This window comes from Mustela putorius, unplaced genomic scaffold, assembly GCF_011764305.1.
Source record: "Mustela putorius furo isolate JIRA1106 unplaced genomic scaffold, ASM1176430v1.1 tig00003859_pilon_pilon_pilon, whole genome shotgun sequence".
NCBI lineage: Eukaryota > Metazoa > Chordata > Mammalia > Carnivora > Mustelidae > Mustela > Mustela putorius.
Genome location: NW_025422011.1, coordinates 25,906,967 through 25,923,766, shown reverse-complemented (window position 1 = coordinate 25,923,766; position 16,800 = coordinate 25,906,967). Strand labels below are relative to the sequence as shown.

Below are 16,800 nucleotides of genomic sequence, written 5' to 3'. Positions count from 1 at the left end.
TAATGCCTCAAAAAGCTAAACAGAATTACCAGCAACTCCTCTTCTAGGTATATTCCCCCTCCGCCCCTGCTTTTTTTTTTTATTGGATGACTCATGGCTTAAAGTTTCCCCTTCTCCTTTTAAATACTTTAGAAAATGACTGCTATTTTGTAAAAACAAAAACCACAACAAAATGATAGAGATATTAAAAGAAAATAATTTGACACTGTATTTAGGATTCCAATTTAAAAAGTATAATTAACTTGCGATTTTTTAAAGTATAAAGAGATTATGTGACTGAATTTATAAATATTGAAAAACTTAAAAGAGCTTAACATATTCTTAGTGTGAGCTGTAGTCAAAATACATTTATAAAACACTATATCTGGCAAAAAAGAGGAAATTAAGATTTTCCTCTTTCTTCTGATAATGTCCTCATCTTTTTTCCTAAGCTTCCTTACTACCTGCTTCTTTCTCCAAAATGGCTTTTCAAAGTCACAATTCAAGATACACCCATCCAAAATCATGCAAAATTCGATTATTCGTGGGTGAAGGGATGGGGTAACTGGATAATAGGCATTAAGGCACGTGATGTGAGGAGCAACTGATAAATTATTGAACACGACATCTGAAACTAATGGTGTACTATGTGTGGGCTAATTGAATTTAAAATTTTAAAATTTTTTTTTAAAGATTTTATCCATTTATTCAACAGAAAGAGAGAGTAAGCACAAGCAGGGGAAATGGCAGGCAGAGGAAGAAGGAGCAGGCTCCCCACCAAGCAAGGAGCATGACTAGGGGCTCCATCCCAGGACCCCAGGATCATGACCTCAGTTGAAGGCAGATGCTCAACTGACTGAGCCACTCAGGCAACCCTAACTGAATTAAAAAAATAAAAATAAAAATTTGCAGGATGCCTGGATGGCTCAGTCAGTTAAATGTCTGCCTTTGACTTGGGTCATGATCCCTGGGTCCTGTGATCGAGTCCCGCATCAAGATTCCTGCTCAGCCAGGAGTCTGCTTCTCCCTCTACCTGATGCTCGCTTGGTTGCTCTTTCTCTGGCAAATAAATAAAATCTTTAAAAAAAAAAAAAAAATTCACTTCTCCTTCCCTAAAGGCTAGTTGGTTACCAGCACCTAAAGAGTAGTTAAGGGCTGATCTAATTAGCCAAATGCTATAATTCACATTAAGGGGAGAATGAGGCTTAAATATTCCCAAGATCCATAGATATAGGAGCAAAATAGAAATCTGTAATGATATACTGTATTTTGAAAGGAGAAGTCTAAACCCTGCTGCCTCTCTTCTAAGGAAGACATCCTTTCCCAGCTACCCTTAACTAATTTTACAGATAGTAAGATGATATGAATTCGGCAACTACACCACATAGGCTATAGTTCCATTCTTGACTTTTATCAATATAGGTGTTTAAAGAGAGACTTCATTGGCTTTTACTTCCCTTCCTCTTGCTCTTCCATTCATTCATTCATTCACAGTTAAAATCAACAAAATAATATATGGGAAAATTTCCATAATGGGGTTAAAACCCAAAATTCCTTGTTTACCCTGAAAAATTAAAGAGATAAGGAAGAGAAAGAAGGACCATGTATAATGAGAGGACAGGGAGAGACATAAAAATTATCTTAAATAAGAACTTATCAGTGACAGCCAGTTCCTTGATTAGGTTTTTAAATTTATAATCCTATTAAAAATATTAATAGCAACTAATTATTCAATTGACCTAAACACATTTAATTCTTTCCCATACAATCTAAGATTCACAGCACATTTAAGAATAAAGAAACTAGATTCAAAATGAGAAACAGTTCTTTTACCTAATAAATTATATACTTAACGTGAATTCTGTGTTATACTACTAAGTTTGAGAAGTTAGTAAGAAAAGACTATACCTGAGATACTTGGCCCTGGACTTTTGTAAACTGAGTTGTTCGAATATTTAAAGACTGGCTTCTTGTTACTGTTGCCCCAGAAGGAGATTTTCCATTCACCTTACTTTCAAGGTGACCACTTGTTGGTGATCGCTCTTCAAGAAGAACAGCATCCCAAGGATCCTCTGCCAGTAAACCTGGAATACTTTTCTCTTCTTCATGATCTAATACCTCTACATTGTCCACCTTAGGTTTACTTAGGGGATCCAAGTCTAACCAGTCAAATTTACTTATATCTTCAGACTTTGGAGATACCTGTAGAGTGTTGACTGTTGCTTTTGGATCTGTGATCTCCAAATCAGTCCTTGCTTTTCCATTTTTTAAAAATTCTGATGTACTAGCTATTTTGTCAAACAGCTTTGCCATGTCAGGACTGACTACTGGACGATAGACAGGTAAGCTTCCCTGTGGATGAAAGGGCGTGGCAGGTGTCAAAGGGTATGAAAAATATGGAGACTGTCCTGGGAAAGTTAAATATATAGGTTCTGTGGATGGAAAAGCAGGCATTCTTGGATTGAAGCCATTTTGGAATACAGTCTGTTTACTGCTATAAGTTGACTGATAAATAGAAGGTAAAGTGTAAGTGGAAGGCCCAGATAATCCAGGTGGCCACTGTCCTCTCTGAATAGTAGGTCTAAGATAGACCTGTGTTGAAAATGAAGGGCTCAGAACAGGAGTAACTGGCAAGACAGGTGTTTTCCTAGTTTCGAAACTGTCATCCAGCAATAGTTTCTCAAGTTCAGCTTGGGTAAGCTTTTCTACATCAATATCTACTGCTCTTTTTTGGGTATCAGATTCAGGAAACACCATGAGATCATAATCCTGTTTGTTATAAACTTGTGCTTTTTGTCTGGTGTTGCTTGACAACTCAAAGCCTCTCTGATGATCAGTCACTCGTCTATCCTTTTGCAGTTTTGCTAAAGCTTCTGCTTCCATCTGTAATGCTTCTTCTTTGTCCACTTCTTTTGTTCTTGTTGGTTCCAAATGTGATGAACACTGTTTAAATCCATTATTGCTGGATATCTGAGCCATGTCCACTTAAAAGACCAAACCTTCCCTAATATATTTTTTCTTGTAGCTTCCAAGATGGCAAGACCTATACATAAAAATAAACATAAACCTCAATTAGATTTTTTAAAAACACAAATAGATTTATTTTGTTTGTAACCTACCTCATATGATTTAGGATTTAAAGCCACTTACACAAAAACAACCAAATAAAATAAAATGAACAGTTGTGGGACATCTGGGTGAAGGAACATTTTAAAAATATCTACACAATGCTGGGTTAAGGGATATGTTAGTCATACATGACTTTACCTCATTCCCTGACCTAACAGGAAAGCTAGCACTGTAAATGAACTTAAGAACCTTTCATTTTAGGTGTCTCAGTGGCTGCTGTTAACCAATGGCACTTTCCGCAGGACTCTTGGCACAAAACAACTTAAGGGCTAGTCACATATTGCCAAGAGTTTGAATAGGGCTTACTGTTATGCAAATAGCAAGTTCAAATGGTCTCAATCTTTTGCTATTTGTTAAATTACTCATAAGCCAATTAACAATAAAAGTACTCAATATCTAATCAATAAAATCAAGGAACTATTATCAAAATACATATGAAAAATTGATTAAGGGGTTATAGTATTCTATAACTATTAATGTATAATGTAACAAAGATCAGAAAAATAAGAGTATTACAGCTACAAGAAGTTGCAATACTCCTCTCAAAGGTTAAATTATGGCTGAATTTGTCAGTTTTGACCACACTTCTATTGGGTTATCTGAAGTTAAATCATTAGTTGTAATACTGGGGTATCTGGCTGGCTCAACTGGTGGAGTATGCAACTCTTGATCTCACTAAGCCCCATACTGGGCACAGAGTTTAAGAAAAGAGTTATAATCTTAAAATTCTTCCTTTTTAAATTGCTAAAATATCTATTCATAAGCTATAAGAAATAGTTTATTAAACTATCTCATCAGTTAGTTCATAAAAATCCGTAGTCTTCTACTTAAGATAAACATAGTTCAGATCAAAATTACTGTATGAAGCAAAATAACCAGTTAAAGGGTTAGTTAGCTACTGTGTAACAGGGCACATTTCTTGCTTTTCTTATCAATACGAATCAGGGATTAATTATGGGTCTGGAGTCACATCAGCTTGATTTATGAAGCTGTAAGAACTTGGGGAAGTGAAAACTTTCCCACATGCCTTAGTTTCCTAACTTTTTTAAAACAATATTTTATTTATTTATTTCACAGACAGAAATCACAAGTAGGCAGAGGCAGGCAGAGAGAGGGGAGGAAGCAAGCTCCCCGCTGAGCAGAGGACCCTGGGATCATGATCTGAGCCGAAGGCAAAGGCTTTAATGCCCCAGTTTCCTAACTTTTAAAATGAGAAAGTATCTATCTCCTAAATTAGAAGGATTAAATGAAACAATTCAACTGAAAAGTGCTTATTATTCACCTTGAGCATAAGCATTAAATAAATCACATCTATTATTAATCTAAACTGATTTGAGATTCACCTAGTTTGAACACCTAGAAATCAAGGGAGCGGGCGCCTGGTGGCTCAGTGGGTTAAAGCCTCTGCTTTCAGCTGAGGTCATGATCCCAGGGTCTTGGGATCGAGCCCCATATCTGGCTCTCTGCTCGGCGGGGAGCCTGCTTCCCATCCCCCCTCTCTGCCTGCCTCTCTGTCTACTTGTGATCTCTGCCTGTCAAATAAATAAAATATTAAAAAAAAAAAAAAGAAATCAAGGGAGCTCTTACTTACATCCTTTTTCTAGCACAGTGCTTGTCTATAGTATATACAAAATATAAGTTTAATGATAGGAGGTAAGGAAACACTCAAAGTGATTTCAGATTAATGTAAAACAAATGAAAATCCAAAATGCTGAGGTAAAACTAAATGAAAAAATTACTAGTGATGAGGACATAAAGAGATATTCAAGGAAGACATCCTTTGCAAGTCTTTTTATACAACTATAGTTGAACTTCTTTTTTTTTTTTAAATATTTTATTTATTTTTCAGAGGGAGAGCGAGAGCGAGCACAGGCAGACAGAGTGAAAGGCAGAGTCAGAGGGAGAAAGCAGGCTCCCAGCGGAGCAAGGAGCCCGATGTGGGACTCGATCCCAGGATGCTGGGATCATGACCTGAGCCGAAGGCAGCTGCTTAACCAACTGAGCCACCCAGGCGTCCCTATAGTTGAACTTCTGAGGCATTTCACTGAAAAGCTTTTCCATATTTTTCCCTTCTGTGGTAGACTGCAAAACTAGGCACAAGGCACACTTAAATTTGTATACTTCATTGTACGCAAACATCTCATCAAGAAAAACTGTAAAGATACTGACTTTTACTAAATATATACAGACTACGTAGAGGAAAAAACTGACATCTACTATTTACTCTGAAATTCAACAAAAAGTAATATAAGTTAATTAGCTGAGAGAGGGATAGATGGATAAACATGTGCTAAAGCAAGTACAGGAAAATATTAATAGAACAATCTAGTTGGTAAGCATATGGGTATTCACTTTGAATTCCTTTCAACTTGGCCGCATGACTGAAAATTTTCACAAAATGTTGGATGGGGAAGAAGAGGTACAAATTCCTCCCACTTCAGCACACACTTCCCCTTTATAAAGTTACTTCGCTTCTCCTCCCATAAAGGGTGGAAGTCTAGTTCTCTGTGTGATTTGCTTTGTCCAATACAATATAAAAGAAGTGACACTGTGGGAGTTCCAAGTTCATGAGAGCCTGACTGCTTCATCTCTTCCTTTTTTCAGTGCAGCCACTGCCATGGGAAGGCTCATAGTCAATGAGAGAGCACTAGGAGAAAAAGGTCCAGTCAACAGTCATCACCAACCAGCAAATACGAGCAAAGCTACCACCTTATCATCCACAGTCCAAATGGCCACATCCACATTACTGACCCAAGACAAGACAGCAGAAAAAACCACCTACCCTGAGTTCAAGCCAAATTGCTAACCCACAAAATCATTTTGGAATGAATGGCTTAGTACATAGCAACAGATAACTGGTCAATCTTTCCTTCTCACTTTCAGAAAGCAAAAGCCAATTACCAATTTAACAGCAAATTTCCATCTTAACTTTCACAGCCACCACAGCCACCACAGTTCCCTTTTCCTTCCTAAATCCTTTCCTTTTATATCCTTTTATATCCTTAATCCCCCTGAATTCCCCTACTTATCAGTGATTGCCTCCTCTGCATTATTTTCTCTTACTTGGTTCTGCTCCTCTGCCATAAAAATGCTCAAGTTTTATACACACTGAGGTGGAAAAAAATCTTAACATTCCTCTTTAGACTCCAGTAGCTTTCATTTTAATATTCTTTTTTCACTGCCAAAATTTTCAAGTGAGTGACCTAGAAAGTCCTTTCTTTATTCATTCTGCCTTGGAAAAATTATAATTGTCCTTCAGGGCCCAGTGCAAATACAGACACCTGAAACTTTTCTTAAGCAGCTCCTCTTAGAAACTATCTTTTCAGCTCATATAAAACTTCTATCTTAATTTTCATAGACTTTATGCTGTTTTTGCCTCATCAATATCCTTTCTTCTGATAGTAGAAATTATAACTTCCTTTTTGGAATACTGTCATCTCTGTTTTGTTACATCTAGTTCAAATAGGGCTCCAACATCCTTAGTCCTCCCACCCACAACCACATCAGAGGACCTGTCTGGCCACTTAGAGTTAATCCCAAGACTTCTGAAACTATTTGGAAAGGAAGCCTATCACTGAAGCTGCTAAATTTATGGGATTTAAGTCTGGCATCGCTGTGGCCATCTTTGCCACTACTCACTGAAGGAGATGCTGCCCGAGAACAGATTCAAACCAGAAGAGAGCAAAGCTATGATAAATAAAATGGAATAGATTCTGGATATTACATTAAGTGTCGGGATCCAACCCATGTCCAAGACCAGTCTTTTCATTTATGTAAGCCAATAAATTCCTCTGCTTAAGCTGGTTTAAAATTACTTTCTCCCATAATAACTAAAAAATCTCTTTATACAGAATCTGTAACCTGTATGTCTACCCGATAGTATTGAATAAGCTTAAGTGCAGAGACCTACTTTGTTCTTTCTTCCCTACATTTAAAAGCACCCAGCTTAATAAATATGGGCCTTAATGAACATGTGGGTTTTTTTTTTTTTTAAGATTATTTATTTATTTATTTGACAGAGTTCACAAGTAGGCAGGGAGGCAGGCAGAGGGAGAGGGGGAAGCAGGCTCTACGCTGAGCAGAGAGCCCGATGTGGGGCTCGATCCCAGGACCCTGAGATAGATCATGACCCCAGCTGAAGACAGAGGCCCAACCCACTGAGCACCCAGGCACCCCTAATGAATATGTGTTTTAAAGAAGGGAGTAAGAGCTATCAGACAGCTTTGAAGAAGAAATTTCAGATGGCACATGACTGGAATATATGAGAGAAAGTTCAACTGCCTGTTACTGAATACCACAACATGGTGTATTTTTCACAAAATCAGATGAATTAGAACAAAACAACATTTTGCAAAGGGAAGCAAATACTGAACTGCAATTCACCTTCCACAGGCATATTGGTAATTTATTTAACCATTTTCCTGGCCACCATATTTGGTAATGATAGGACATTGTTCTGAAAGAGAGAATCAGGATTTTTTAAAGTGAGCTTGAGATAGTTTACTCAAAAGAGCACACTTATTCGAAATTATTTCATATTAATGTTACCTTTTATTTACTGACAAAGGTATAAAATAGTGTGAAAAATATTTTAACAGTGAATATGGCATTTTTTCACATCACTTTATTTGCTTGCCCTATCCCCAGTATTAACCCCAAGCAGAATTTGCTAAAGTAAATTCAACTCTAAGTAGTAAAAGTAAGCTATTAATGGATGATTTACCATATTTTAGCTTTCCAAAAGATTATCATGCATGTATACCCAAAGGTAATAAAGGACTTAAAAGGTTGTCCAAAAGTAACCCAGTGCTTCAGCTATTTTTTTCTGAGGCTGCCATAGTAACATGCTCCATTAATTTTTTTAAACAAAACGTCATTTGATGACAAACATTTAGCAGGATACAATTTTGCACATGCTAATTCAAAATGCAAACTTCAAGGCTAATGTTCTAATTCAAGCTGGAAAAGACAATATAACTAGTTTCTGAATGATGACTGTATACCATCTGCCAAAATTTCCCAACACTGAGTAACCCAGTGATAATCACAAGGCTGTAGCTACTTTAAATTCTTCAAAAGAGGGCAATTAAACTATTCAGTTAAACTTTGGGATACCATTTGCAGACCCAAAAGAATTAATTTAAAAGCTCTTGGCTTCTTTGGTAGACATTCATTTAAAATTTAAATTTAGATCTCAGAAATAAGAAATAAAACAAGCCAGTACTGCTACCCATCTAAATACTTTGTGATCTTGAAATTAAAGGTAAGTAAAAAAAAAAAATAGAGAAAAAAATCATTTGAGTTCAACAATGAAAATATTTCTCATCTAAAATGAAAATGAGGGGCGCCTGGGTGGCTCAGTCAATTAAGTATCTGCCTTCTGCTCAGGTCATGATCCCAGGGTCCTGGGATCCAGTCCTGCATTGAGCTCTCTGCTCAGCAGGGTGCTTCTGCCTCTTCCTCTGCCTGCTGCTCACCCCTGCTTGTGCTCATGCGTGCATGCTCTCTTGCGCTGAGTCAAATAAATAAATCTTAAATAATAATAAATTAAAAAAATAAAGTGAAAATGAATCTCAAAGAAAATTAAATAATGGCACCCCTATGGAACTGAATACTATGCCACCATTAAAAATAAAATTATTGGGGTGGCTGGTTGGTTCAGTGGGTTAAAGCCTCTGCCTTCGGCTCAGGTCATGTCTCAGGGTCCTGGGATCGAGCCTCACATTGGGTTCTCTGCTTGGCAGGGAGCCTACTTTCCCCCCTCTCTCTGCCTGCCTCTCTGCCTGCTTGTGATCTCTGCCTCTCTGTCAAATAAATGAATAACATCTTTAATAAATAAATAAATAAATAAATAAATGAAATAACTAACACTACAGTAACCATGGAAAATATTTAAAACTGTAGCAAATATCTACATATCTCTATACATAAATCTACAGACATACACCAATATACGTTGTTTGCATAGATACATAAACACTAAGTGCCAAAAACACTGCTTAAAGCAATGTATTAACTAATTTAATCCTCATAAACTAAGTAGCTACTATTATCTCCAGTATACAAACAAAAAAACTTCATACAAATTATATAATCTGCCCAAGTTCATAGTAGTTAGCAAGTGGTGAGAGAACTCAAATCCAGGCACTGCTAATTTACTATATTTTTATGTTCACAGTTACCTAGAATAAGTGTCTAAACATACCTTATCCTTCATAAATACCAACTTTCTTCCTCAAGGCTAGTTACCTCATTCTGCATTAATAAATTTTATTGTTTAATTCTATCATGAAGCAATTAATGCTATTTAGTTATAACATGTGCCAATTTATTAGTTAATTTATTATCACATGACTAGCAAATTTATCATTTCTTTGAGGGCATGAATTCAGATTTTACTCATCCTCTTCTACTCTACTGTAGTTGTTGAGTGAATGCCTCCATGACTAGGAACTTAAGACACTGTTCTTTTTATCAAAGAGAAGCTCAAATTCTGCAACAAGCAAAGAAATTTAAAAAAAGCGGACTAAAAGAGTTTATTTATTAATGAGTCAACTAAATTTGGGACACCTGAGTAGCTCAGTTAAGTGTCTACCTTCGGCCCAGGTTTTGATCCCAGGGTCCTGGATTCAGCTGGGAGCCTGCTTTGCCCTCTGCCTAACGCTCCCCCTGCTCATGTTCTCAGACAAATAAATAAATAAAATCTTGAAAAACCAAAAAAACTAAAAGTGAAAAATCATGTAGTTGAGTTTAGAATAAACAAGTGGTGGCAGAAAAAAATTATCTTGGAAACTAGGAGGGGAGACGGCAACAGAAAACTAAAAATAGGAGAGGAGGGGGTGCCTGGCTGGCTTAGTCAGTGGAGTGTGTGACTCCTGATCTCAGTCAGGATTGTGAGTTTGAGCCCCATGTTGGGTATAGAGATTACTTAAAAAAGGAAAACTCTTAAATAAAATAAAAATAGGAGAGAAGCATCATCTGTTCTAAAAGGAAGAACTCCAGTAGACAAGATAACATTCTCGAACTATCTCTGATTCATTGAGGAAAAAAATTCAACTGACAAAGTAATCAAGTACTTTGGTATTAGGCATTATACAACTTTGTCAAAAAGATTAAATGGATGAATGTCCTGGTGTTTGTTGGGTTAGCACTATTCAATGGGAGTGGAATGCATGCCACATACTGAATTTAAAAATTTTTACAACTACATTAACAGAAAGAAGCAGACAAAATTATTAATATTTTATGTAATACAATATATTCAAAATACTGTCATTTCAATAGGTAACCAATATAAAAATATGAATGGGACATTTTACCTTCTTTTTTATAATAAGTCTTCAAAACGCAGTATATATTTTACACTTACACATTTCAACTTAGACTCGCCATATTTCAAGTGCTCAAAAGCTCAAAAGGTGGCAAGTAGACAACTTATGGACAGAATTTAAAAGGAAAGGAACAAAAAGCAGGGTGAACGAGCATCATTAATTTCTGGATAGTAAGGAAAAATTTATTTTCCCAAAGGGAATTCATCCCTTCCCTCAACTCAATAAAGTATCTCCAATGTCTATTAGTTAATTTTCAGGGGAAGAAAAATTTTAGTTCCCTAAATAACATACAGCCTTTTAACTAAGGTCTGTCTTAACCATTATGAGTAAGTTTTGTATTTTTAAAGTATACAATTTCTAATTGTTCTACAATTAACAAACTGTTAACATTTCATAGATAAATTTCATTTCATAGATAAATCAACCAAACAGGATTACAAAATTACGAAAACGTTAACTTATTTAATTGAAGGGGGAAAAAAAAGAATCATAAAGCCAAACTAACCCAGGGAATTCCTAGTTAACCTCAGTATAAAGAAGGCCATCCCAATATGATTTAAAGCCAGGAAGAGAATATTCAAATATGTATTTATTTTTTTTTAAAAAACTTATTTTTGGTAAATAAGCACTACATAATTTATTTACTTCTTCAATAAATATTCATTATTGGGTGTATACTAGATGCTGAAAGCAAAATAAAAAAACAACCACCACCATTGGGGTGCCTAGCTGGCTAAGTAAGAAGAACACACAGCTCTTGGTCTCATGGTCCTAGGGCAGGAGTGACAGACTGGGTGTAGAGATTACTAAAATAAATAAACTTAAAAAAAACTAACTATTAAAAATATCAATGAAAAAACAATAAACATGGGGCGGCCTGGATGGCTCAGCAGGTTAAGCGTCTGCCTTCAGCTCCCTCAGGTCATGATCGCAGGCTTCTGGGACAGAGCCCACAGAGGGCTCCCACCACAGTTTGCTTCTCAGGATGCCTCTGACAATCCCCACTCATGCTCTCTCTCTCTGGAATAAAAAAAATCTTTAAAATAAACAAAAGTTGGGACATCGGCTCAGGTCATGATCCCAGCGTCCTGGGATCGAGTCCCACATCGGGCTCCTTGCTCGGCAGGGAGTCTGCTTCTCCCTCTGCCTCTGCCTGCCATTCTGTCTGCCTGTGTTCATGCGCTCTCTCTCTCTGACAAATAAATTAAAAAATCTTTAAAAAATAAATAAATAAATAAATAAAATAAACAAAAGTTATACTAAACCTAATATACCAAACTGATTAACACATGCACAGAGAAATAAAAAAATATTCATCATACTAAACCTTTTAAGATACAGTAAGGAGATTAAAAAAAATGCTGTAAATTTTCCTATAAGATTTTATTTATTTATTTGACAGACAGAGATCACAAGTAGGCAGAGAGGCAGGCAGAGGGAGAGAGGGGGAAGCAGGCTCTCTGCTGAGCAGAGAGACTGATGCGGGGTTTGATCCCAGAACCCTGGGATCATGACCTGAGCTAAAGGCAGAGGCTTTAACCTACTGAGTCACCCAGGCACCCCTTACAGCATTTTTTTAAAAAAGATTTCTTTCTTTATTTGACAGTGAGAGGGAAAGAGTGAAAACACAAGTAGGGCGAGCGGCAGGCAAAGGGAGAGGGAGAAGCAGGCTCCTTGCTGAGTAGGGAGCCTGGGCTCGATCCCAGGATCCCGGGATCATGACCTGAGCCGAAGGCAGAGGCTTCAACCCACTGAGCCACCCAGGCGCCCCAATTACAAACCAATCTTACTCATGAACAAAACAGCAAACCAAACTTAGCTGTAAATACAAAATGCAATTTACCACATCAATAAAGAATTAAAACAGAAAAAGCATATGTTCATCTCAATAGATATTCTTCGCCAACTATGAACAGAAGGGAAGTTCCTTATTTGACCATGAGTAGCAACAAAAATCTTATCTAATGATGAAACCGTGAAAGCTTTCCCTTTGACCATGAACAAAAACCAGGATGCCCACCACTACTTCAATGCAACACTTTATAGACTACTAGACAGCACAGAAAAGGAAAATGTAGGATCAAATAGGAAGAAACAAAGTATTATTCCGAGATAGAGTAAAAATTCCAAAGAATATGTAGGTAACAGCAATGCTAGATTTTAGCAAGATTATTGGAAATGATACTAATATATAAAAAAATCAATTGTATTTCTATATATTCATCATAGTTAGACAAGGCAATTTTCAAAACAATTATATTTATAGTAACACACACAGAACCCACTAACTAGCAGTACATGTAACAAGTTGTGGGGGAAAATTATAAAACTTTACTGACAAATACTAGGATTATCTGAATGTAAGGGATAGTTTTCCATGTTCAGAAGCTTGAAAACTTAATTTTGTGAAGATTCCACTTCTCCTGAAATAGATATATAGACTTGATGAAATCCCACTCAAAATTCAACAGCTTTTAAAATAAAATTTGACAAGTTAATTCTAAAATTTATTCAGTAACCAAAATGGCCAAAAGAGCCAAAACCCTCTTGGAAAAGAACAAAGTGGAAACATGTGCTCTACCCACTAAAGATTATAAAAGCAATTTTATTAAAGATAATATGGTATTTATGCAGGAAGAGGAAAATCTAATAAAGAACAGGCTAAGAGGCCAAAAACAGAAACACACCTGCATAGACACCTGACTAAAGACAAGCGGCATATCAGAGCCCAGGGAAAGAACTGTCTTTTCAATAAATGAAGCTAGAACAAATGAAGGGATATGAAACAGATTCCTACTTCCTTCCCTCCTTAAGCAAAATCAACTCAAGGCAAACCAAACGTCTAAATGTGAAAGGAAAAATAGAATCAGAGAAAGGAAAAATTTCTTAAACAAGACAGAAAGCACTAAACATAAGAGGAAAAAAAAAAAACCCTGGACTATAATCCACAACTTTTATTTATCAAAACACACCAAAGAGGATGACAAAAACAAGCCACAAGAAAGGAAGATATCTTTAACACATAACCAAAGAACTCAAATACTAGATTACTAACTTCTACAAATTAAAAAGAAAATCCTAAGAACCTTCGAGTAACATTGCCCACAATAGTCCAAAGTAGAAATGAACCTGGAATTAGTCATTAGATCAGTCTCCAGTTCCTCTCTCATCTCAGGAAGTCAGGGGATGAAACTGAAAGTTCCAACCCTCTAAACATGCCTCAGCCTCTGATGACCAGCCCCATCCTGAAACTATCTAGGGATCTCTGGCACTATTAACCTCATTAGCATACAAAAAGAAACTCTAGAAATTCCAAGGCTTTAGGAGTTCCATGAGAGGAACCAGAACAAAGACCAAATATTTTTTTTTATTATATCACAGTTCATTCAGTGGAATTCTATATAGTAATGCCAATGAACTACAGCTACAAGAAAAAATGAGTAAAATGTAGAAACATGACAAACACATGGACACACAAAAATACATACAATGAGGGGTGCCTGGGTGGCTCAGTGGGTTAAAGCCTTTGCCTTTGGCTCAGGTCATGATCCCAGGATCCTGGGATGGAGCCCAGCATCAGTCTTTCTGCTCAGCAGGGAGCCTGCTTCCTCCTCTCTCTCTACCTGCTTCTCTGCCTACTTGTGATCTCTGTCAAGTAAATAAATAAAATCTTAAAAAAAAAAATACATACAATGATTCCAGTCACATAAATTTCAAAAACATGAAAAACTATATTGTTTAAGAATGCTTACATTAAAAAAAAAAAAAAAGAATGCTTACATAATGGTAAAACTGTGAAGAAAAGGAAAGGACTCTCAAAAGTTAGGATAGTGGTTACTCATGGAGGGAGGCAAAGATTCATGACCAAGGGTAAGTATATTAGGGACTTCTGGAATACAAGCAATGTTCTAGTTCGTTACCTACTGACTGGTTATACAGGTGTTTATTTTACAATTACTTGTTAAATAATCATATGCTTTATGCACTTTTCTGTGCATTATTTCATAATAAAATAATCTACTCCCCATATATTTTAAATTTCAGTAGTTTAAATATTTTCATATATTATACATGGTATGTGAAAATTAAACCACCTACAATTAATAGTATGTGGGGGGGTTAAAATTCACATGTGGCAAATTATACGAACACAAGACGCTCAACTTTTTAATGTCATAAAAAATATAAATAAGAGCAATATTACCCCTTTTTATTTGCCAATCTTTAGGCTAAGTTAAGGACACTACTCTCATTTATTAAGGGATACAAAGAAAGGGTAATTAAGACTGCAAAAGAAAACAACAAATTACCGTTTCCCAATTTTCACCATCTGTGAATTACTTAACAGGCACTGCACATAACATGATTTATGTTAAAAAAAAAAAAAACTTCACTGCATTTTAAAATACAACTACAATATTTAAAAATAGATACTAAGCAAGAGAGATGACTGCACACTCTCACCATTTTATGTTATATCCAGCAAATTTTTTTTACTTGAATTGAATTAGAAAATCCTAATTTAATTATAGCTCGTCAGGAACGCAGCAATGTTTGATGGTAACTCTATCAGAAAGTTACTGATATGTACATACAATCTTATAGCCTCCACCTTCAACTATTTCTTGAATCTGAGCATTTTTTCTATATATTCCTACTACCATCCTAGACCAACCATCATCTGTTGCCTGGATTATTGGAATAAATACCCAGTCTGTTTCTGCCAACCCTCCACTCTCCACCTTCAGATCACTCTCAACACAGCAGCCAGAATGATACTGAAAAACTAGATCTTTCCACTAAGAACGTTCAACAGTTCTTATCTCACTCAGAAAAAAAAAAAAGGTAAAATCCTTACAACAGCCTACCAGGCACTCTAATATCTGGTCCCCCTATTACTTCTGTAATTCTCCTCTGTGCTACTATCAAACTAACTGCCTTGTTATTCCTCAAATACATTATACTTCTCGCTCAGAACCTTTGCTCTTCTGTTCCCTCTAGACTATTCCGCCCCTGGATAGCTGAATGGCATACCCTCTCACCTTCAAGTGTTCCCTCAGAAGGTGATATCTGAGTTAAGTCCTCCCTGATAATCAAGATAAAACTGCAACTTTCTCTAACTCCACTGTTCATACACTTTGCTTTTTCTTAGCATTTAGCACCATCCAGCATACTACAGATTTTTTTTTTTTAAAGATTTTATTTATTCGACACAGAGAGAGATCACAAGTAGGCAGAGTGGCAGGCAGAGAGAGAAGGGGAAGCAGGCTTCCTGCTGAACTGAGAGCCGGATGTGAGGCTCTATCCCAGGGCTCTGAGATCACGACCTGAGCTGACGGCAGAGGCTTAACCCACTGAGCCACCCAGGCGCCCCCAGCATACTTAGATTTTACTTATGTATTTTGCTGTCTAGTTTTTCCCCCTCTAGACTATAAATTTCATGGAGCTAGGATTTATCTGTTAGGCTCACTCTTATACACCCAGCGCCTAGAACAATCCTAGAACAAGCAAGCTTACATTCAAATGTTTATTAACAAATAAATGAAATTTAATCTAATATGCTCCCGATTAGGAAGCAATTTTTCATTGTAGAGTGCCTCTGTTGCTCTGTAAGATACTTAAAATTACACAGAAATATCTTACTCAAAGTAAGTATTTTAAACTAAGAGATACCATAGATTTTTAACTCTTGTTGCATTCATTTTCATTTAAAGTATTTTGAAGTCATCTTAAAAGTGCCAAATTATAAAAAAAAAAAAAAAAAAAAGAAAAAAAAAGTGCCAAACTATAAACCACTAATTTCTTTCTCTGGGGGGAATAAAATAATGTGCGTTACTCTCAGTACTGTTCTTCAGAGCCACATGGTCCTTCCCAGTCAGATCAAAACATACAACTATTTTGAAGTACTTGTGGAAAATAGAGTTCATGCCTGCCTATTGATTAGAAATAGAAGTCTTGGATGCAACAGGGCAATTTCGCTAGAGATGAATCTTGAGGTGTTACCTATATAAAACTAAAGACCTGAAGTCATGAAAGTAGTTGTAATTGCCCTGGGAGAATGTGTTAAGTGAAGAGAATAAAACAAACAAGGAGGAAATCATAAGGGCCACTAATTCTTACGCAGGAAACAAAAGGTCAGAGAAACATAATAGGTATGAAAAATGGTATCAGAGAAATAAGGGAATGCAGTGTCCTAAGAAGAACGTGATTAGTAGTGTCAGAAACTACAGAGAGGTGACACAGGATAAGGGTTGAAAAAGGAAAAAGAAAAAAGAAAAAGAAAACCCTCAAAATCTAAGCTTGTTTGTGATTATTTTAATAATAATTTCATTAGATACAATTAACTTATAAAATTCACCCA

The 16,800-nt window shown here is 36.3% G+C and overlaps 1 protein-coding gene across 7 annotated transcripts in view; it reads right to left on the bottom strand.

The window, feature by feature from the left end:
• Nucleotides 1-16,800, bottom strand: part of PIK3C2A (phosphatidylinositol-4-phosphate 3-kinase catalytic subunit type 2 alpha) — a 170,102-nt gene that overhangs the window by 75,569 nt on the left and 77,733 nt on the right. For all 7 annotated transcript variants that reach the window (XM_013055870.2, XM_013055869.2, XM_004752065.3 and 4 more), the window contains one exon: nt 1,888-3,022. In XM_013055870.2, coding sequence (XP_012911324.1) covers nt 1,888-2,958 — 1,071 coding nt within the window. In that variant the 5' untranslated portion in view covers nt 2,959-3,022. The remainder of the gene's footprint in view (nt 1-1,887; nt 3,023-16,800) is intronic.